Source organism: Mesoplodon densirostris, chromosome 4, assembly GCF_025265405.1.
Source record: "Mesoplodon densirostris isolate mMesDen1 chromosome 4, mMesDen1 primary haplotype, whole genome shotgun sequence".
Classification (NCBI taxonomy): Eukaryota; Metazoa; Chordata; class Mammalia; order Artiodactyla; family Ziphiidae; genus Mesoplodon; species Mesoplodon densirostris.
In genome coordinates this window covers 87,031,217-87,054,976 of record NC_082664.1, presented here as the reverse complement: position 1 = coordinate 87,054,976, position 23,760 = coordinate 87,031,217, and the positions used below count along the sequence as shown (strand labels likewise).

The 23,760-nt window shown below is 37.3% G+C and overlaps 1 protein-coding gene across 18 annotated transcripts in view; it reads right to left on the bottom strand.

The window, feature by feature from the left end:
• MGA (MAX dimerization protein MGA) overlaps positions 1 to 23,760 on the bottom strand; it is a 157,559-nt gene that overhangs the window by 33,254 nt on the left and 100,545 nt on the right. For 17 of the 18 annotated variants that reach the window (XM_060096648.1, XM_060096646.1, XM_060096651.1 and 14 more), the window contains exons 6-9: positions 17,816 to 17,947; positions 17,495 to 17,599; positions 15,439 to 16,103; positions 13,939 to 14,287 (exon numbers count right to left, since the gene is read on the bottom strand). In XM_060096648.1, the coding sequence (XP_059952631.1) occupies positions 13,939 to 14,287; positions 15,439 to 16,103; positions 17,495 to 17,599; positions 17,816 to 17,947 (1,251 nt within the window). Of the gene's footprint in view, positions 1 to 11,640; positions 11,822 to 13,938; positions 14,288 to 15,438; positions 16,104 to 17,494; positions 17,600 to 17,815; positions 17,948 to 23,760 lie in introns of those variants that run through there. The other variant, XM_060096664.1, reaches the window with a different exon arrangement.

Genomic DNA, 23,760 nt, shown 5'->3' with positions numbered 1-23,760 from the left:
ACCCCAGAAGCCTTTGCATGCTTTTCTCAGTCATAGTCCTTCCCACAAGGGACTCACTTAAATGACAGCCACCTCCCTGCTTTCCTTTTTTAACACCAAACATCACACCTAAACATCACAGCTTAATTTTGTCTGCTTTTGGACTATACTACAAAGCTACAGTAATCAAGACAGTATGGTACTGGCACAAAAACAGAAATATACATCAATGGAACACGATAGAAAGCCCAGAGATAAATCCACACACATATGGTCACCTTATTTTTTGATAAAGGAGGCAAGAATATACAATGGAGAAAAGACAGCCTCTTCAATAAGTGGTGCTGGGAAAACTGGACAGCTACATGTAAAAGAATGAAATTAGAACACTCCATAACACTGTACACAAAAATAAACTCAAAATGGATTAAAGACCTAAATGCAAGGCCAGGCACTATAACACTCTTAGAGGAAAACATAGGTAGAACACTCTATGACATAAATCACAGCAAGATCCTTTTGGACCCACCTCCTAGAGAAATGGAAATAAAGACAAAAATAAACACATGGGACCTAATGAAACTTCAAAGCTTTTGCACAGCAAAGGAAACCATAAAAAAGACCAAAAGACAACCCTCAGAATGGGAGAAAATATTTGCAAATGAAGCAACTGACAAAGGATTAATCTCCAAAATTTACAAGCAGCTCATGCAGCTCAATAGCAAAAAAACAAACAACCCAATCCAAAAATGGGCAGGAGGCCTAAATAGACATTTCTCCAAAGAAGACATAGAGATTGCCAACAAATACATGAAAAGGATGCTCAACATCACTAATCATTAGAGAAATGCAAATCAAAACTACAATGAAGTATCACCTCATACCAGACAGAACGGCCATCATCAAAAAATCTACGAACAATAAATGCTGGAGAGGGTGTGGAGAAAAGGGAACCCTCTTGCACTGTTGGTGGGAATGTAAATTGATACAGCCACTATGGAGAACAATATGGAGGTTCCTTAAAAAACTAAAAATAGAACTAACATATGAGCCAGCAATCCCACTACTGGATATATACCCTGAGAAAACCATAATTCAAAGAGTCATGTACCACAATGTTCACTGCAGCTCTATTTACAATAGCCAGGGCATGGAAGCAACCTAAGTGTCCATCGACAGGTGAATGGATAAAGAGGTGGCACATATATACAATGGAATATTACTCAGCCATAAAAAGAAACGAAACTGGGTAATTTGTAGTGAGGTGGATGGACCTAGAGTCTGTCATACAGAGTGAAGTAAGTCAGAAAGAGAAAAATACTGTATGCTAACACATATATATGGAATCTAAAAAAAAAAAAAAGGTTCTGAAGAACCTAGGAGCAGGACAGGAATAAAGATGCAGACATAGAGAATGGACTTGAGGACACGGAGAGGGGGAAGGGTAAGTTGGGACGAAGTGAGAGAGTGGCATGGACATATATATACTACCAAATGTAAAACAGATAGCTAGTGGGAAGCAGCCACATAGCACAGGGAGATCAGCTCGGTGCTTTGTGACCACCTAGAGGGGTGGGATAGGGAGGTTGGGAGGGAGACGCAAGAGGGAGGAGATATGGGGATATATGAATATGTATAGCTGATTCACTTTGTTATAAAGCAGAAACTGATGCACCATTGTAAAGCAATTATACTCCAATAAAGATGTTAAAAAATATAATAATAATTTTGCCTACTTTTGAAATCTTTAAAGGATAATTACAGAGATGTGTTCTTTGCATAGCTTTTTTTCTTCTCACACAACATATCTGTAAAATGCATCTACATGCTGTTGCACATAATTCATTTATTTTTACAGTGGTATACTACTCCACTGATTATTCATACTATTATTTATTCATTCTACTGCTATTAGGTATCTGGGTTTGTTTTCAGATTTTAGTTACTCTGCGTCATGGTGCCATAAACATTGTTGTAGACCGCAGTTCTGCTGGTTACTTAGGAGTCAAACTGCTAGATCAAGGGCATGTGAATCACCAATTTCAGTAGGTACTGTCAAACTACTTTCCAAAGTGGTTATACCAATTTACATTCCCATTAGCAGTACATGAGAGTTCCCATTTATCAAGAGTTGATATTATCAGAGGATTTTTGTTATAACTATTCTGGCAGGCATGTAGTGGAATCTTGCTGTGGATGTAGTTTGCATTTCCAATTATAAATGAGACGTTCAACATCCCTCCTGGCTATTTCTAGGTCCTTGCATTTTCATATAAATTTTGGAATCAGCTTTTCAAGCTTCACATAAAAAGCTGTCAAGATTTTGATTAGGATTGCAATGAAATTACAGATGAAAAAGAGAAGGAACACCATTACAATATTCAGTTTTGCTTGCTAACAGTTTTTTGGTTTTTTTGGTTGTTTAATTTAAGAATGGATATTGAGAGGTTTCTGGGGAGATGGTGGAGTAGGCAGCAGCGCATATATAACTCAAGATCTGAACAACAACTGTACTGACAGAATCTGTTTGATGTATTTTGAAACTCTGGAGTCTGCTGAAGGCTTACAACTTCCAGGAGAAGACCTGGACAGTAAATTTTGTGTTCAATTTCAGCTCTTGGCACAATAGCAGCTACCCATTCTTCATCCCTCCTGTCACCTGGCAGGCAGCTGGGCATGTGTTCCTGGAGCAGCTTACACACAGTGGGAGCCAGGGTGAGCAGAAAGGACCTTGTCTTCCAAATATCAGGGATCTCTGCTCTGACTGCTGCTTCTGGCAACAGAGGTACAGACAAAGAGGCAGGAAGCCATTGCTGCTGAAGCTCCCCACACTACTGCAAGGCGTTACCCCCTTTGTCTTAAGTAACTTCCAGGGGATTTAAATGGACAGCACCCTTTTCCCCTCTTCATTTTTCACTTTTTCCCCTTTTTGGAAGCCAGACACTAAAGACTATAACACTAAAAAAAACCCAAAAAACAAAACAGAACAAAAAAACCAAAACCCTGCATATATGAGGAAAATTAAAAAGTGACTATGCATGCCCAATGAAAGGCTCAGAAAAGACCTAAGAATACCTTAAGTTTACACCTCAGGCTGATCCTTGGCACAAAGACAGCCTACAACAATCAAAAAAACAAAAACAATAACAAAACAAACAAACAGAAAACCCTGAGGAAGGAGAATCTGATTTCCAGAGTTACCACATTATTAGACTCAAATGTCCAGTGTTCCACAAAACATCACAAGGCATACAAAGAAACAAGAAAGTATGGCCAATTCAAAGGAAAAAAATAAATCAACAAACTGTCCCTGAAAAGGACCTAATGACAGATATACCAAAGACTTTAAAACAGCTGTCTTAAAAAGATACTCAAAAAATAAAGGAAGATGTAGGGAAAGTCAAGAAAACAATGTGTAAGTAAAATGGGAATACTGATAAAGAGACATAAAACCTGAAAGAAACCAAAAAGCAATCCTGGAGCTGGAAAGTACAGTAACTAAAATGAAAAATTAGCTAGAGGGATTCAAAGACAGATTTGAACAGGCAAAAGAAAGAATCAGTGAACTTGAAGATCGGACAATGCAAATCATGGAGTCTGAGGAACAGGAATAAAAGAGATTAAAGACAAGTGACAGAGCCTAAGGACCTGTGTGATACCATCAAGTGGACCAATGTAGGCATCACAGGCATTCCAGAGAGAGAAGAGAAAAAGAAATGGGCAGAGAGAACATGTGAAGAAATAACAGCTGAAAACTTTCAAACTTCAAGGAAAGACATGAATATAAACATCCAGAAAGCCCAACAAATTCCAAGATGAACTCATAGAGGCCCACACTGAGACACATTATAATCAAACTTTCAAAAGAGAAAGACAAGCAGCAAGAGAGAAACAAATCATTACAAGGGATCCTCAATAGAAATATGAGCAGATTACTCATCTGAAACTTTGGAAGCCACCAGACAGTGAGCTGATCTATTCAAATTGCTAAAATCCTGTATGTGGCAAAACTGTCCTTCAGTAGTGAGGGAGAAATTAAGAAATTCTCAGATAAACAAAAGCTGAGGTAGTTCATGACCATTAAACCTGCAAAATATTCAAGGAAGTTCTGCAAGGTGAAATGAAAGGACACTAGACAATAATTCAAACTTATATGGAAAAATAAAGATCTCACTACAGGTAAATACATGGGCAATTATAAAAGCCAGTATTATTATAACAATGGTTTGTAACTGCACTTTCCATTTTCTACAGGATTTGAGAGTAATACATTTAAAGGGAAAAAATCATTACTATGAAAGTTAGTATTACTGTATTTTTAGTTTATAACTCCAAATCTTGTTTTCTACATAATTTAAGAATTAAGGCACTTCAAAAAATTATTTATGTTTTTGAACACACAATGTATAAATATGTAATACTGTGACATCAACAACCAAAAGGTATGGAAACATAGCTATAAAGGAGAAGAGTTTTTCTGTTATTCAAGTTAAGTTGGTATAAATTCAAATTAGAATGTTATAACTTCAGGATGGTAAATGTAACCCCTATGGTAACCACAAAAAAATAGCTATAGAATACCCATAAAGGAAATGAGGAAAAAATTTAAACATTTCACAACAAAATATCAACTAAACACAAAATAATACAGTAATGCAGGAAATGAGGAACTAAAGAGTTTTAAGGCATATAGAAAACAAACAGCACAATGACAGAAGTCCCTCCTTATCAATAATTATTTTAAATGTAAATAGATTAAGTTCTCCCATCAAAAGAAATATTGGCAGAATTGATTTAAAAAACGCATGATCCAACTATACCCTGTGTACAAGAGACTCTCTTGAGAGCCAAAGATACAAACGGGTTGAAAGTGAAAGGATGGAAAATGATATTCCATGCAAGTAATAACTAAAAGAGAACAGGGATGGCTATACTAAGATCAGACCAAGTAAACATTAAATCAAAAAAGGTTGCAAGAGACAAAGAAGGACATTACATATTAATAAAAGGTTCAATCCATCCAGAAGAAATAACTATCACAAACATTTACACACCTAATCAAAGACCATCAAAATACGTGACGCAAAAACTAACAGAATTGTATTAGATGGCATCTTCTTCCTTCAAAATGCTGTTTCGCCTACATTGAAAATCTGCAGTTTAGTGTAGCAACCTTCATTAATTATGTGAGATAGATCTGGATTAACTTGCTGCAGCTTCTATATCAGCACTTGCTGCTTCTCCTTTCACTTTTATGTTATTGAGACAGCTTCTTTCCATAAACCTCAAGAACCAACCACAGCTAGCTTCAAACTTTTCTTCTGCAGCTTCTTCACCTCTCTCAGCAGCCTTCATAGAATTGAAGAGAGTTAGGGCCTTGCTCTGGATTAGGTTTTGGCTTAAGGGAATGTTGTGACTGGCTTGATATTCTATTCAAACCACTTAAACTTTCTGAATGTCAGCAATAAGACTGTTTCGCTTTCTTATTATTCATGTGTTCACTGGAGTAGCATTTTTAATTTCCTTCAAGAACTTTTCCTTTGCATTCACAACTTGGCTAACTGGTGCAAGAGGCCTAGCTTTCAGCACATCTCAGCTTTTGACATGCCCTCCTCACTAAGCTTAATCATTTCCAACTTTGGTTTAAAATGAGAAATGTAAGACTCTTCCTTTCACTTGAAAACTTAGATGCCATTGTAGGGTTATTAATCGGCCTAATTTCAATATTGTTGTGTCTCAGGGAATAGGGAGGTCAAGGAGAGGGAGAGAGATGGGAAATAGCCAGTAGCTAGAGTAGTCAGAACACACACAACATTTATTATATTTGCCATCTTATATCGGTGCAATTCATAGAGCCCCAAAACAATTACATTAGTAACATCAGAGATCATTGATCAAGGATCACCAAAACAAGTGTAATTATAATGAAAAAGTTTGAAATATTTTGAGAATTACCGAACTACAAGACAAAGACATGAAGGGAGTATATGTTCCTGGAAAAAATGGTGCCAACAGACTTGCTGGACGCCAGACTGCCACAAACCTTCAATTTATAAAAACTGCAGTATCTGCAAAGCACAATAAAACCAAGTGCAATAAAATGAGGTATGTGAATGTCTTTTTCTTTATCCCAATTACATCAGCTTTATAGTAAGTCTTAAAATCAGGTAGTGTAAGTCTATCAACTATGTTCTTTATCAAAGTTGTTTATTAAAGGACTATTATAAGTCCTTTGTTTTCCACATAAATTAGAAACAACTCACCAATTTCTACCAGAAGTAGCCTGTTGAGGTTTTGACTGGAACAGCATCAAATTTATAAATCAATCTGAGGAAAACTGTATCTTACCAACAGAGTCCTCTGATGCATGAAAACTGTGTACCTCTCCATTTACTTAGATCTTTTAAAGTGCTCTCAGCACTTTTTAGTATAAAGTGTTTTTCTTTTTTTGCAACTTATCCTTAAGCATTTCATTTCTTTGTATGTTCTTTAAATGGTATTTTTAATTCCAATTTCCAGTTGTTCACTGGTATATATACAAATACACTGTACACTGATACTGTTGTATGCTGTAACCTCACTAAACTAACTTACAGTTCTAGTAGCTTTTTTGTAGATTCCCTAAAATTTCCCTATCTATGAAAAAGCCAATTTTATTTCTTCCTTTCCAACCTGGATGCATTTTCTTTTTCATGCCTTACTGAACTGGCTAGAATGTATGATGTTAAATAGACACGATGAAAGAGGACAATATTCCTCACTCCCAATCTCTGGGGAAAAGCACTCAGCATCATTAGTATGTTGGCTGTAGAGGGTTTTTTTGTTTTTTGTTTTTGTTTGTGTTATAATATTTATTTATTTATTTGGTTGTACCAGGTCTTAGTTGAGGCGCGCAGGCTCCTTAGTTGCGGCACTTGGGTTCCTTAGTTGTGGCATGCGAACTCTTACTTGCGGCACGCATGTGGGATCTAGTTCCCTGACCAGGGATCGAAACCAGGCCCCCTACATTGGGAGTGCAAAATCTTACCCACTGTGCCACCAGGGATGTCCCTGTAGGGTTTTTTATAGATGCTCCTTATCAGGTTGAGGAAGTCTCCTGCTATTCCTAGTGTGCTTAAGAACTTTTACCAGAAATGGATTTTGTCAATTTTTCAAAATATCTATTGAAATCACCATATGGCATTTTTTAAAAAGTCTGTTATGGTAACGGTGAACTACAGTGATTATTTTCTGGTGTTAAAATTAACCCTGCAGAACTGGAATAAACCCCACTAGGCCATGATGTACTTATCCTTCAAATATACTCTTGGATTTGATTTGCTAAATTTTCATTTATAATTTATATATATATATATATTCATTCCTCAGGGATATTACTCTACAGTTCTATTGTAATGTCTTTTTCTGGTTTGAGTATCAGGGTAATGCTGGGCTCACAGAATAAAACCATTTTACGGAAGCGTTTGTGTAGACTGGATATTATTTCTTCTTTAAACAGTTTTGTAGAATTAACCGTGAAGACATCTGGAACTGGTGTCATTATTGTGGGAGTTTTCACTACAAGTTCACAGGTACAGGGCTAAACAATTACTTATTTCTTCTTAAGTGAGTCTGGTAGCTTTGTATCTTTCAAAAAATTTGTTCATTTCATCCAAGTTGTCCAATTTATTGGCATAAAATTGTTCCTAATATTTCCTTATTATCCTTTTAAAGTCTGCAGTAATGTTACTTCTCATTCCTGATCCTGGTAATTTTTGTGTTCTTTTTTCCTAGTCAGTTTCCTACAGATATCAATTTTATTGATCTCTTTACATAAAGTTAACTTGTAGGTATACATCTCTAACAAAATTCTAAGTGGTCTGAGAAAGGAGGAACACCAGATTTTTAATCCTTTGTCATGGTACAATCCACAGCAGCTAAGCACAGTGCTTTTATATCAATACCACCTGCAGTATTTTTAGACAAATGCAAGAGTAAACAGGTGATAAGAGTGAAGGCCAAATTTCAGAAATTGTATCTTACACAGTAGAAAAAACACAAAGACTTGGAAAACTTGGGTTCAAATCCCTACCGCTCACTTAACAGCAATGTGACCTTGAGGAAGAAGTCACTTAAACGCTCTAAGCACTCGGTTAGTGTATTTGTAAAATGGAGAAACCACCTTATCACAAAAGGTTGCAAGATTTAAATGACATACCCTTATACAGTGCTCTTCACAAAGACTGGCTAATAACGTTAATATCCTTCTGTTCACATCAATGGATTAATGGGCCACTAATGGCAGAACAATTTTTAAGTCTATTACAATGACAAAAAAAGCTATCGTCAAATGCCTAGATTCCATGCATCAAAAACACTAATTTTTAATTTATACATCAACTACAGAATAAATACAAAAGACGAAAAAAATTCAAGCTGTACAAAATGACACAAAAATGAAAGGCAAGTCTTCCAACATACCCAGTGTCACAGTCCCCACGACTGACTACTTTCAACCATTTGTGTTTAGTTTTGGTGGTTACCTCAATAATCCTAAATCAAACACTTTCTCCTCAACTCCATGATTTAGCAGTGGCTAAGGACTCAAGTGTGATGAAAGATAAGGAAATTAGCATCCTAAACTTGCTCCACTTTTCATCTTCTGTCGGCTATAGCGCTACTTTCACATTGTCATGATTTATAGTACTGATTTCTGTTCTAAAATTCCATTTGGAACTTTAGCAATTTGTATATGCCAATTCTAAAAATCAAAATACCAATACATTTCTTACAAAATTATGCTTATATGATCAATCCTTGTAGAATCAACTAATGTGACTGACCCCTTAGAGGAAGAAAATGTAATTCTATACCACTAAGTTTGCTGAAACTGTCCAACAGATTCTCTTTTCTTATACTCTTAATTGTTCAAAATTTTACCAAAAATTGTGTTGGTTCATAGTTGGACCATAATTTTCCTGAACAAATTTTTTCCTTCCAGTGTTCTTAATTGGTTTTTTTTTAATTGATGAAGGTGGCGTGAATCTGCACCTAAACATTAATCATCCAGGTTCTTAACCATGTCATTTCTTTTTTTTTTTTTTTTTTTTTTTTGCAGTACGCGGGTCTCTCACTGTTGTGGCCTCTCCCGTTGCGGAGCACAGGCTCCGGACGCGCAGGCTCAGTGGCCATGGCTCACATGCCCAGCCACTCCGCAGCATGTGGGATCTTCCTGGACCGGGGCACAAACCTGCGTCCCCTGCATTGGCAGGCAGACTCAACCACTACGCCACCAAGGAAGCCCTGATTTTCTACTTTAAATTAGACTACTTGCTTTCTAGTCTTGCTTTGTAGTTGTCATCCTAAGATTGTTTTCTCCCCCTCTTGGGCTGGGTCCACAATTCACTAGATGTTATCTCATGCTTCTTGAATTTTTTGTATTCCATTTTCTGGAGCACAACCTCAAGAAATTCACCAGGAGTCTCCAAGAGATCAACTTCCTGCAACCTGATTGTATGTTTTAATATATCTCTATCTCATGCATAATTATAAATTATGATTTATAATTTGGCCAAGAATGCTAGGTTAAAAATTCATCCAGTCCCCACTTGACTCTAATTTTTTTTGGGCGGGGGGGCTTAGTCGGATCTTAGTTGCATCACACAGTATCTTTCATTGCAGTGCGCAGGCTCGTTGCCGCGGCACATGGGCTTCTCTCTAGTTGTGGTGTGTGAGCTCCAGAGCAAGTGGGCTCTGTAGTTGTGGCGTACGGGCTTCCAGTTGCCCCACGGCATACAGGATCCTTGCCGACGAGGGATTGAACCTGCATCCCCTGCATTGGAAGGTGAATTCTCAACCACAGGACCACCAGGGAAGTCCCTAGACTCTGATTTTAGAAACAATGATGCAAACGTCCAGTGTTACTTTGATATCAAACTGATTCTAAATCCTTCCTAGGAAAAGTGCCTTCTCTTTAAAGGAGTTCAGGATATCTTCTTCACCCTCAATGCTCTGAAATGTCAGAAGAATGTGTCTAGATAGAGTCACCTTAAAATTATTTCTGCCTGGTATTCAGTGGGCCCTTTAAATCAGAAGTGTCATGTCCTTCAGCTCCAAGACATTTTCTACCATCATTTCTTTTTTCTGGGGGGTGGGCCACGCTGCACAGCATGCAGGATCTTAGTTCCCTGACCAGGGATCAAACCCTCACCCCCCACAGTGGAAGCACGGAGTCTTAACCACTGGACCGCCAGGGCAGTGCCTCCACCATCATTTCTTTGAGTAATTTCTCTCTTCCATTTCTCTCCTCACTTTCTCCAACTCCTTTAAATCACAGCAATTTTTTTTCTCGTTTTCCTCCTATCTTTTTGCAAAACATACTGATAGATTTCTTCTTCTTCCAGTTTTTGTATTTATTTTTGTTTGTTTGTTTTCGGTCTCAGCAACATTTCTGTCTCCAAGAACTCTTCGCTATTTCTACTCCTTTTACAGAGCAATCATAACACAAATATCTTCCCTCCTTTCCTCACTGTCCCCTAACAGTACAAGAAAATTAATGGTTCCTAGAGCACCGTAGACCATGTCTTTCAGTAAGGACTACACCAGTGAGAAAACCCAAATATACTATGATAATTGACTGCCTTCTGGAGTTTAACTCTGATTAAGACACAGGGTAAAGACTCTACCAAGAAAACAAAGTAATAAACTTAACAGATACACAGTATTCCTACTGCTGTGGCTTTTGTAACTTATTCCTGTTGCTTTGAAATGGAAAAGAGTTGCTGTAAGTGCAGGATGGGAATAAACTCAATAAGGAGGTGTAGATAAAACTAAATTAATAATTTTGTATTATATTTCATTTTAAACCTTTTAAATCATATTTACAGAAAGATCATTTAGGTATATGAAGGTAGTACCTTATTTAAACACTGAAATACCAATTAAAACAGCCTGGCACTGGTCACAAAATGGACAGCAGAAACGAAAAACAGACCCAAACATTGGTATATTTTAATTTCCTGTATCATAGGTGACATTTTAAACCAGTAGGGAAAGTATTTACTCTCAACAAGTGATGGTACAACTAGCTAGCCATTTGGGGGAAAAATGAAGCCCTATGACAAATCTCACATCAAATAAATTCCAGATATATGAACAATTTAATTTTTTAAGCCCATTTATTTATTTTTATTTTTTTAGATGTTGCGGGTAGGAGTTTATTAATTAATTTATTTATTTTTGCTGTGTTGGGTCTTCGTTTCTGTGCGAGGGCTGTCTCTAGTTGTGGCAAGTGGGGGCCACTCTTCATCATGGTGCGCGGGCCTCTCACTATCGCGGCCTCTCTTGTTGCGGAGCACAGGCTCCAGACGCACAGGCTCAGTAGTTGTGGCTCATGGGCCTAGTCGCTCCGCAGCATATGGGATCCTCCCAGACCAGGGCTCAAACCCGTGTCCCCTGCATTAGCAGGCAGATTCTCAACCACTGCGCCACCAGGGAAGCCCTTTAAGCCCATTTATTAATCTAAATTTTTTTTCTTTTTTTTTTTTGCGGTACGCGGGCCTCTCACTGTTGTGGCCTCTCCTGTTGCGGAGCACAGGCTCCGGACGCGCAGGCCCAGCGGCCATGGCTCACGGGCCTAGCCGCTCCGCGGTATGTGGGATCTTCCCGGACTGGGGCACGAACCCGTGTCCCCTTCACTGGCAGGCGGACTCTCAACCACTACGCCACCAGGGAAGCCCCTAATCCAAATATTTTTAAATCTTGAGGATACAGAAAGACTTTCTAAAGAACCAAAACCTTAAAAAGAAGAGACCGCCAGACTTAACCATCTCTGATTTTCCTTTGTCAGGGGAGATGGGCAGACCTTTGAACAAAATTGAAATATAAATTACAAAATTACAACCTGGAAAAAAATAAAACTCTTGGAAATATATGGGGAAAAAACAAAGCCACTCCAATAAAAGTTAGCAAAGAATTTTAAAAAGCAATTTACAGAAGAAAGTTTATGACAAATGCTCAATAAACCTATCACTGAAGAAATATAAATTTAAGACAAGACATCAATTTCTGCCTATTAGTTTGAATATCCAATGTTAAGAATATAGAAGTGGGCTTCCCTGGTGGCGCAGTGTGGTGGCACAGTGGTTAAGAATCTGCCTGCCAATGCAGGGGACATGAGTTTGAGCCCTGGTCCGGGAAGATCCCACATGCCAGGGAGCAACTAAGCCCGTGCACCGCAACTACTGAGCCTGCGCTCTAGAGCCCACGAGCCACAACTACTGAGCCCAGGCACATCTACTAAAGCCCACGTGCTCTAGAGCCCATGCTCCGCGAGAAGAGAAGCCACCACAATGAGAAACCCGCGCACTGCAACAAAGAGTAGCCTCCGCTCACTGCAACTAGAAGAAAGCCCGCGTGTAGCAAAAATGACCCAACACAGCCAGAAATTAAAAAAAAAAAAAAAAAAAAGAATATAGAAGTGGCACTATCCAACTACTGGTAAATGTGTAGTTGGTATAATTCTAGCAACATTTATAAATGTTTAAAAAGCACTCATTGTCACAGCAATTCCACTTTTAATAGCCTATACTGAACATGGATGTTCATCACCGTCCTGTTTGAAAACCCATAAAGGTTAAATGTCCAGCCATAAGGACTGTAATAATATGAAAGTATTAAAACTAAAATTGTAATATAGAGTTGCACTTGTTAATATGGAGAGCAGAACATGACTTTATGATATGAAATTTCTGTAAGTTACCACATACACAGTAGTTCCATTTCTATAAAAATATATACATATGTACACAAGTGGATTAATAGAAAATCTTGGAAGAATATACATAAAAATATTAATTATCCAATCTAACTGAAGTAAGTACATGGCAAGCAATTAACAAATGTAAATATAAACTGCCAAAAATGGAATATTAATCCTCTAATAAACTAAGAAGCAAGGAATTCTTCAATTACATGGTAAAATTATAGTCAGTCTATTTAAACAAAATAAAAAGATATAATAGGAAGGAAAAAAAGTCAAAAATGAAATATGTAACTTGAATCTACGTAACATTATACCAAAAAGGAAAAATAAGCTTTTCAAAAGAGTACATAATGCTCAACTCAGTTATGCCCTTATTTTGTCCCCAAATCTCCAACCAACTGATGAATGGCTCAAACCATGACCAGAAGGTCTTTCTGTAAACTTCTTTTAGAAAATAAAATGACGTGTGCTGGCTGACTTGACTGTGGTAATTATTTCACAAAGTATACATATGCCAAATCATAATGTTGTACACTTTAAGTATGTGCAATTTGTCAATTATACCTAAATTCAGCTTGGGGGAAAAAAAGAAAATGATGGATTACTATGATCATCTGTATATTCAAAGAACATGGGGGCATGAAGTGAGGGAGTGGGCGCAAGACACACGGAAAAAAAGATGAAGCCTCAAAGGCATTCTGAAAATCCAAATAAGAGAATGATTCAAATTTAGCACAAAAAAGCTATCTTCAAGAGAAAATTTCAATTTAAAAAAAGGCATGCGTGCACAGTTTTGTGTATGTCACACATGCCATATAGAAAGAGCATTTTAAGGATAATAAGAAATTCTTATGAGATCACTGATTAGGATTAAAGTAAGTAATATTTGAAATACGTTTTCAAATAACCATACTTTTCCTCTTTTCTCTTTTTTTTTTTTGGCCACACCGTTTGGCATGAGGGATCTTAGTTCCCCAACCAGGGATTGAACCCGTGCCCCCTGCCTTGGGAGCACAGGGTCTTAACCACTGAACCACCAGGGAAGTCCCGAAATAACCATACTTTTCTTAAAAAAAAAAAAAAACAGGGATGTGGGAACAGATGTATATGTATGACTGATTCACTTTGTTATAAAGCAGAAACTAATAAAAAAACAAACAAAAACAAAAAAACAAAAACAAAAAACTATACTGTTTTAACTCTCAATTAATACTCACTGTATTCTAGCTTCTTTCTCTTCTTTTTCTCTTTCAATTGTTCTTCCTCCTCCCTGACTCCCTCTTCTCCTTCTTCTCTTTGCTCCTCGCCCAAATTATCGTAAAATACTGGATCACGATGAGCAGTCTTCCTCTGGAAATGCTTAGTTTTGGATCCCCCTTTAACAAGTACAACTTTTCTTTTCAAACAAGTGCAGCCAAACATGCAGTCTGGTCGGCGGCAGTGAGCAGGCTGGCGCTTCTCCAAAGCTAGACTTGAACATACACAACCCAATCGACAGAAGTCATTGTTGCATGGAGGGGCTCGTTTCCTTATGATCGTGTGGATGGGTTTAGTTTTGAGAGATGCCTAAAGTTAAAGTAGAATATTATAAATCTACTAAATCATCCCCTAACAACCTACAGTCATATACTGGTCTGCCTTCTCCAACTCTTAAGCACTCAGTACTAACAGTACAAGATTAGTGCAGATTCAAAGGAAAAAACATGAATATAAACAGAACTCTAAGCAATCTCCCATTCTAATGCATAGCACAGACAAGAGAATAAATATTTTAATTAATTATTAGCCAAAATATCAACAAGGATGAATGTATTCTCAATAGAAATCATGCATAATGTTCTATAGCAGGGGTTGACAAACTTAAGGCCCATGGGCCAAATCCTAACTAAAGTTTCATTGGAACACAGCCAGGTTCACTTATTTACATAACATCTATGGCATTACAGTAGCAGAGCTGAGTAACTGCAACAGAGACTGTATGGCCTGCAAAGCCTAAAATATTTACTATCTGCCCCTTTACATAAAGTTTACTGACCCCTGCTCTATGATAATTAATAAAAAGAGAACATTATAACACATGCATAAAAGTCTTTAGGAATGACTGATTATAAAGGACACAATCTGTACTTTGTCCCAACATCTGATGATCTTTAGCTCTAGAATTTAGTCACAGAATTTAAAAAATGGAAAGTAAAGTACAGAAATTTCATGAAAAAAAATTACCCATGTGCTGCTATATCATTTCACATGCACTGAGGCTGCTAACACAGGTGAATCAATAATTAATGAAAATTTCTTAATATAAAATTTTATGAAAGACCATAACTTTTTCTCTATAGGTTTATAATTTGGGAGATTTTGCTGTGATTTAATACCATCTAAGCAGAGTTTTTAAAGTTGTTTTAACAAGATCAGTAAATGTACTTGTCCACATGCTGGAGAATGAAATTAGAAAAGTTCATAATGGCCAGCTGCCTTTACACAGGAGAGGGACAATTCAAAAGCACAATTGTACAGTCTCCCTCTGCTGGCAGGAGGAATCTACACATGGTGTCTAGTTGATAAAGAAGAACAAACGTGGAAGACATTTCCTTAGTTGTCACTAAGGTAACTAAAAGCCCCATCCTCCTGCCAAAAAGCCCCATTCCCATTTCTCCTGACGACCTAATTCTCTCTAGCCAAGACTAATATGCTTCTGGAAAACAACAGATACTTACTTGAGCCGTAAGTAGAGTTGTTAAGGAAACATCTGCTCGCTCTTCAGTGATATAGGTCCTTGGTTTTCCCTCCCAAAGTGCACAGTCTTCCAGATCCATTAGCTTCACTTGAGATTTAGACAATCCTGGAGGGCGAGTTCCCTGTTGCTGCTGCTGCTGCTGCTGTTGGTGTGCCTGCCGCAAACTAATCTGCTTTGGAAATGTATTTTCATCTAAAGTTGGCACAATCAAGTTATTCACCCGATTTTCTGAAATGGTGGTTGAAGAATTCTTGGTAACCTTATCTCCTGGAATAGTATGACTATGTTTCTGCTTTGGTGAAACAGGGTATGGTAAAATGGATTTATAAGATGATTTAGTTCGGCCACTGAAAGGTGCCTGTTTGTTTTGAGACTTTGCCTTTCGAGAGACAGAGGGTACAGAATGAGGCTTCAAAGAGTAAGAGGTAGAAGGGGAAATGGTAGATTGCTTCTTCAGTACACTATCAAGTGTTCGAACATAGCTGGTACTCTTGGTGGGAAGCTGGTATACCACAGGAGATGTGGGAGCATTAGAAGAGAAACCCATGCTTGTTTCCATCAGCTTGCCTTCATTTTCCAAGTACTCATCCAGCTTATCACTGCAGAAAGCAGAACGGTTTTTCAATGAACCTTCTGAATTTCCACCTAGAAATAAAGAGACACAGATACTTAAATCTAGGACAGATCTTTATATCTGTAGAAAAATATACTTAAAAAGGCCAGGAGCAGGGACTTCCCTGGTGGCTCAGTGGTTAAGAATCCACCTGCCAATGCAGGGGACACAGGTTTGATCCCTGTTCTGGGAAGATCCCACATGTCACGGAGCAGCTAAGCCCATGCGCCACAACTACTGAGCCTGTGCTCTAGAGCCCGCGAGCCGCAACTACGGAGCCCACGTGCCATGGCTACTGAAGCCCGCACGCCTAGACCCCATGCTCTGCAACGAGAAGCCACCGCAATAAGAAGCCCACACACCAGAACGAACAGCAGCCCCCACTCCCTGCAACTACAGAAAGCCTGCGCGCAGCAACGAAGACCCAACACAGCCAAAAATAAATTAATTAATTAAATAAAATTTTTTTTAAAAGGCCAGGAGCATTAATTTATAAGCTACTAAATCTTCCAAACCATCCCTCCTCGGAAATAAGGAAAAATATAAAGCCAAGTAAAGACACTGAATGTCATATACTAATTATATTAAAGTCCATTATCTAAAATTATCTCATTACATATATTTAACATTAATTTTGCAAAGTGCTAACAATAGTAATAATTAACACTAAGAGTCGACAACCTCTTATGACCTTAGTATAGAGATGAGACATAAGTAAAAACATAAATGCAAAAAATATACTTAAATTTGACCTCAACAGAATACCAAGAGGTTACTTAAGGGATTGCAATACCTGGATTCTGACACAAAACACAAGGGAAGAGGATAAGGGCACAAAAACAGGAGTATAAAATTTAGTTTTTATGGAACAAGAAAAAGCAAGTTTAGTAGAAAGAGAAGCATTACACTATTATAACACTACAAAGATTCAAAGATGAGAAAAACTATATTGGACAAATGGTAAATTTATCTGGCTAGAGTGTAACTGCAAACAAGTGTAATGGGAAAGGAAAAGCACTAAGAAAGGAGACCAATAAGCATACAGTCAAAATTTAGATTTTAGATTGGATTTAGAAGTTTATTTTGAAGTACTACAATGCTATTGGGAATCACCATACAGCTCTGAAGTACACAGTTCTGAAATAATGCTTGAGAATGATGCTTTTTATAACTGTAGGAACCAAAAGGAAGTGCACCTTGAAAAAGCTGCAAGGATTATTTAAGCTTGATATGGTTAGCGACTGAGCCCCAGGATGGGGACTATGGGACACAGAAAATGAACAAAAACAGCCAAGACAATTATTTTCAGTTTATTTTAAAGCATGGAAAGGAGATAAAGAAAAACAACCAAGGCTTACTTTTAACAAAAGTCTTTGGCCACATGTTTCAGAATGTATTTATAAATTTTTAAAAAGCTGATTACCTTCATTCCTAGATGCAGAAGCACTATGAAACTTTCCCCTCCATCCCTTGATCTTGGTGAAGTCATTAGTCTTCCCTGTCCTAGAAACAAAGGGAAATCCAGCATCTATAAAAGAAAAAGTAAAAAAGATGATCAAAATTCTAGCAAGCCAATATTTAATATCTAATTAGCTACTAAAATTTCATCTAAAATGTATAAATCATCATTAAGACTCATCACTAGATAAAAGATCTACATTAGAGTAGCCTATATGTCTGTAACAATGGTAGCATTTTATTTTTATCACAAATTTGTTTGCCTTTACAAACGCTATGCACTCACCAGGTGAGGCAGGGTTGGTTCCTGTAAGGTTCCAGAAAGGAAAGCTAGTGGCTGGAGCCAAAGGTAGCTGTACTCCCAAGTATTTAAGATCAATACTCATTGCTGGATCCACTGAATTCAATTTTAAGCCAACTACAAGAAAAAAGGACCACAAATCATTTTGGGTTTTTTTAAATCTTTGGTTGGGGGGTGGGGTGGGGTGAGGTAGGGGGATAATAGAGATCAAGAAAAAGTGGAGAACAGAAATGATGAAATAAAAATTGAAAGTGACAGACAGACTTTAAGGTGGCTTCATGATCCTCACCTCCTGGGTATTACATATTTGCATATTCTTCCCCTTCTCTTCTTGAGTGTGGGTGAGGCCTGTGATTTGCTTCTAACTGATGGAATGTGGCAAAAGGGGCAGGATGTATATATATGATTATGTGTATGTGATAATATAAGAGTAAGTATATCACCCATCCTGCTAGAGCTACAAGGATATAAATTCTGCCAACAATCTGAGGGAAACGGGAAGCAGATCCCTCCCCAGTCAAGCCTTTGATGAGGAACCAGGTCTGACATCTTGATTGCAGCCTTGTGAGACCCTAAGAAGAGGACCCAGTTAAGCCATGCCCAAACACCTGGCCCATAGAACTCTGAGACAGTAAATGGGTTGTTTTAAGGTACTAAGTTTGTGGTAATTTGCTAAGCAACAATAGGTAACTAATACATAAACATAGCAGAATTCAGATCTTTTGTACTTTAACGTTTTGTAGCCCAGAGATTTCCTAGGACCTCTAATACAAACTTGCCATAGTCTGTGCTTCTGGCCTAATTAAGGCTGCTAATTCTTTAGTTATTTTTACTGATATTTATGGTTAATGGAGCCTATAAATACTATGGCTTATTTGTAGGTTAAGAGGCAATCTTTCGGGAAAACATTTATTTTACATATTTTTTTTTTTTTGCTTAACATTTTACATCTAAGATTTGTCTATGTTGACACATTTATCTTTGCATGATTTATTTTCACTGTTGTACACTATTCCAGATTATGAATTACTCCAATTTATTAAACATTCTCCTCTTAATGAGAATTGTTTCCTATTTTAAACTATTACAAACAATGCTGCAGTATAACTGTACATCTTGTACAAGAATGTACATCACACACATGAACATGTATGAAAGCTTCTCTAGTGCATTTAGCTTTTCCTTATGGCATTTACCCAAGAGTGGAATTGCTATGTAATGGGATATGTTCATCTTCAATTTACTGGATATTGTTTGACATATATGTGGCTGCCCAAAATATTCTGAGAACCTTTCCTATAGCTATTACTTTTCCACATTATAACCTCCACCTCTTCAAGGAAGAGGTGTTAAAACACAGATGCAGCCATAAAAGGCTTCAATTTAGAAGAGAGCACCATGAGGAAAGGAATACTGTGCAGAATTGTGTTAATGAGAGTGACAGTGTTTGGCCAAGTTAAGAACTTTTAGAGGTAAGAGTAAACATCCTAGCTGTAGTATACTGTGTTCAGTGTCCATATTGAAAATGGTGGTAATTGCCCAATGTTGTGAGATTGCTGGTATGAGCTCTTGGGGAATGTAATTTGGACATTTTTCCTTTTCTCTGTCTCTCTGTAAGTCATTTGATATTCTTTAATAAATCCGTATTCTATTTCACCTACAGAGTGTATTCTCATGTTTGCGATTAAGAATTCTAACTGACACACCTAGTTATTCTGAATCCTTCTTATGTAATGGCATATAAGAAAACAATGATTACACAACAAACTGGGATAAACATGAGGCTGCTTATGGCTGGAGGCAACCAGTTCTATGGTTATTAATTTCCCTTGGTCTTGTCTGGCCACTCTGAGATCAGTGTCTCAAGAGCATACCTGTCACACAATCATGGATAACCACATGCAACACTGCTCTAGTTGGGAAGCTGTTCACTAGATTGCCAAATTACTCTCCACTTATACTCCCTTCAATAGTGTAATAAGAGTTCTTGTTGATCCACATCCTCTCCAACATTTTATATCACTGGACTTTTAAAATTGTCCCAATCTTACTGGTATAAATCTATATCCTATTGTTCTTAAATTTGCATTTTTTCTGTTACCAGTGACAATCTTCTAATTTGGATTTCCTTGTTTGTGAATTACTGGCTTCATATTATTGAGCAAGAAAGTATTTAACTTAAATTTTAACAAAACTGAAACCAAAAGGAATTCAAAGCATCAACTGCTGTAGTAATAACTACTAGAAGTCATAGGTGCAGGTTTCCAATAAAAAGCTTACATAGTACTGGTTTCCTAAAAGGTGAAGACACTAGGCAGGTTACAAGCCACAAGTTCTTAAGGCTAATTTGTATATCCTCCACATAAATTAGTTTGTAATTCTAGTTCTTTAAAATAAATATCATTTTATCATGTTTATTTTAATCACATGTGATTAAAATTAACATCAATAAAATATTATTTCCTCATGTTTCAATCAACTGGGGAGAAAATAATAAGAGTCAAAACAAGTGGTTTCTAATCTTGTCTTTGGGCTAAATTTCTCTTAGCTTCTGCTTCCTCATCAGTGAAATAATACCAATCCAAAAAATAATAATATCAATCCACCACACTGAGTTTCATGTTTTAAGAAGTAACTGTGCCTTCTCTTTGAAATGCTCTGTAATATAGATAATGATAGAGATAAAAGACATTTCCCAGACCTCAAGGAGCTTTTGTGTTATGTATTCCCAACTGATTCATTAGTAGTCACAATAGGATAAAATACTGTAAGAGGTAAAACAAATGATACTTGAAAAGCCCAAGGCAATCTGGTAAAACTTTACAAAGAGTGTAATTCTTAAATTAGAATAAGTAGGAATTAACTAGGAAAGGCAGAGAGGGAGAGCAGAGTGGAACCAGAAAGCAAAATATTGCAGAAATGCAAGTGAAACAGAATCCTAAACAAAGGATAAACTGAGATACTGTAGTGCCTTGAAAAGAGAAAAGTACTCTATTATTATTATCGACAAAAACTGCCAGAACAGCTGCCTACAGAGAAAGAAGAAAGGAGTTAAGTCGTTAAAAATGTACCCATACAGCCAAATAGGTAGACAATCAAATTTAGAGACTGTTTCCCCTACATATCTTCTTGTCTGCATTTACTTATACTTTGAACTGCCACCTTCCCCCAAAAGTGATACCAAGTGATCCTAAAAACATCAACAGAAAGACCAAATTTATTTTAAATATACTTACAATTTTTTTAAAGCCCTAAAAGTTGAGAGGTCAATGGCACATGGACACTGCTCAAAGTAATTCCCAATTCAGCTTACCTGCACACCTTGAAATGTTTGCCCTTCAAGAAAATCCTTCCCTGAGTAATAGATATTTGAGACCCAGACTCAGTCATTTTCATATGAATGATAATAACTTTATCTTGCAAAAATAAGATAGTTAAATAATTCTTAGCACATCCCCCAAAAAGCATAAAACCCTTTCCACATGATAGTTTAAACTAAATCATACTCCTGAATGCTTTTGCCTTTTCACCATATTAGGAGCAACTTCTTAAAGAAATATTATCACACCATTAAAAAAAAGACCCATAAAAATAGAAATGAAAACAGATAACCCTCTAGGTTCAGAGCAGAGTCACCTAAGACAATAAACTGTAGCCAAAAATGCCTGCCTCTAGCTAAACCCACTTAAATAGGATGTATCCACAAAAATACACTCAGAGGAATGAACACCTATATAACTAGCCAACAATGAACAGAAAAGTAGACATTTATATAAGAAAACTCCAGCTAACCACTGATTTAAAAGTACAGAGTATTTTTTAAGTAACTAAAGAGGCAGAGTGCTCTGGGAATATTATCATAAAGGAATTTAACATTAAAACTGACAGGAGTCCACACTGATATAAATAAATGATTGGATAAAAATGAGGGAGAAAGGAGAAATCTCTGGTTGCAGAAGAATGCCAAGTAATTTATGCAGATACCCCATCCTCAAGAAAGTGGAGCATAACTTCCCACTCATTAAGTGTGGACTACACAGTGACTTCCAAAGAGTGCAACATAAAAAGTCAGTGACAGGGCTTCCCTGGTGGCGCAGTGGTTGAGAGTCCGCCTGCCGATGTTAGGGGACACGGGTTCGTGCCCCGGTCCGGGAAGATCCCACATGCCGCGGAACGGCTGGGCCCGTGAGCCATGGCTGCTGAGCTTGCGCATCCAGAGCCTATGCTCCACAACGGGAGAGGCCACAACAGTGAGAGGCCCGCGTACAGGAAAAAAAAAAAAAAAAGTCAGTGACAAATCATGTTGATAATATGTACTCTTGATAAGGTGAGGTGAGAAAGGCACTTTACCTCTGTGGTCTTCCTCCTATAAACATATAATCCCAGTCTAACCATGAGAAAAACATCAAACAAATCCCAACTGAGGGACATTCTACAAAATACCTGACCAGTACTCCTCAAAACTGTCAAGGTAATTAAAAACAAAAGAGTCTGAGAAACTGTTCCAGCCAACAAGATCCTAAGGAGACACAACTACTAAAGGTAATGTGATTTCCTAGATGAGATCCTGGAACAAAAAAAATTAACTAAGGAAATTTGAATAAACTAAGGACTTTAGTTAATAACAATATATCAATATTAGTTCACTAATTGTAACAAATGTACTGCCCTAATGTTAGATGTTAATAACAGGAGAAACTGTATGCTGAGTATATGGGAACTCTCTGTACTATGGTACCAATTTTTCTGCAAATCTAAAACTTATCTAAAACAAAAAATTCACTTAACAATTAACATAGAATTGACTTGGTAGCAATGAAACAGAAAAGCTTTTACAAAAATACCTTTAAAGATCAAAAACATGATAATTTCAGGTTGATGGACTTAGAAAAGAAACGAATTTTGATGTAGCAAAGTATAGGAGAAAAAATATACTGTAGAAAACAAAATTAAGAATCTTATTTTATTTTAGCAATAAAACTATCAACAATAAGAACATTTTCTCAGGCTTAATTAACATTTCTTCCACAATTTCAAAGCAAGCTGAAAAAGCTTTTCAAGTTTTTCAAGCTTTTTTCATCTCAAAAACATTTTGGATTTGTAGATGCTTATTTTATAAAGAATAATGAAACTCTACAGTTGATGGAAAAGCAAAGAAATACAACATTACTGAATTGAAATTTAATAAATTACTGCAAGCATCGGTTTTTAGAAAGGGACCTGGAAGAATATTTTCATTATCTTCAGATACTTGGAGTTGGCACCATCAACTGATGTAGTAACCATCAGTTACTACAAATATTTAGCCCAACTAACGTAATTCTTTTAATATTTTAAGTCTTAAGAAGCAAAGGTTGGGGGATGGGGGAGACATCTGCCAAAGTAAAATAAAGAAAAAAATCCAAACTAGAACCCTACATCATATACTATGAACAGTGACACATGAATTACAGATTTAACTGTTTAAAAAAGTAAAACTATATAAGAATGTAGTTGGGGCTTCCCTGGTGGCGCAGTGGTTGGGAATCCGCCGGCCAATAATGCAGGGGACGCGGTTTCGTGCCCCGGTCCGGGAAGATCCCACATGCCGCAGAGCGGCTGGGCCCGTGGGCCATGGCTGCTGAGCCTGCGCGTCTGGAGCTTGTGCTCCGCAGCGGGAGAGGCCGCTACGGTGAGAGGCCCGCGCAAAAAAAAAAAAAGAATGTAGTTGAATTAACTTTAACAATGTGAGGATTAATACAAACTTGAAAACCAAATGCATAATTTGTATGGCAGGTGAAAACTGATGCCTCACACACTTTTGTGCCCAAAAAACTGTATCAGCTGACACCACTTAAAACTGAAACACGTTACATAAAAATACTGACTTTACCTTTTACAGAACAATAGGAATTTCTGAAAATACTGAGCCTACATTCCCATTTGACAAT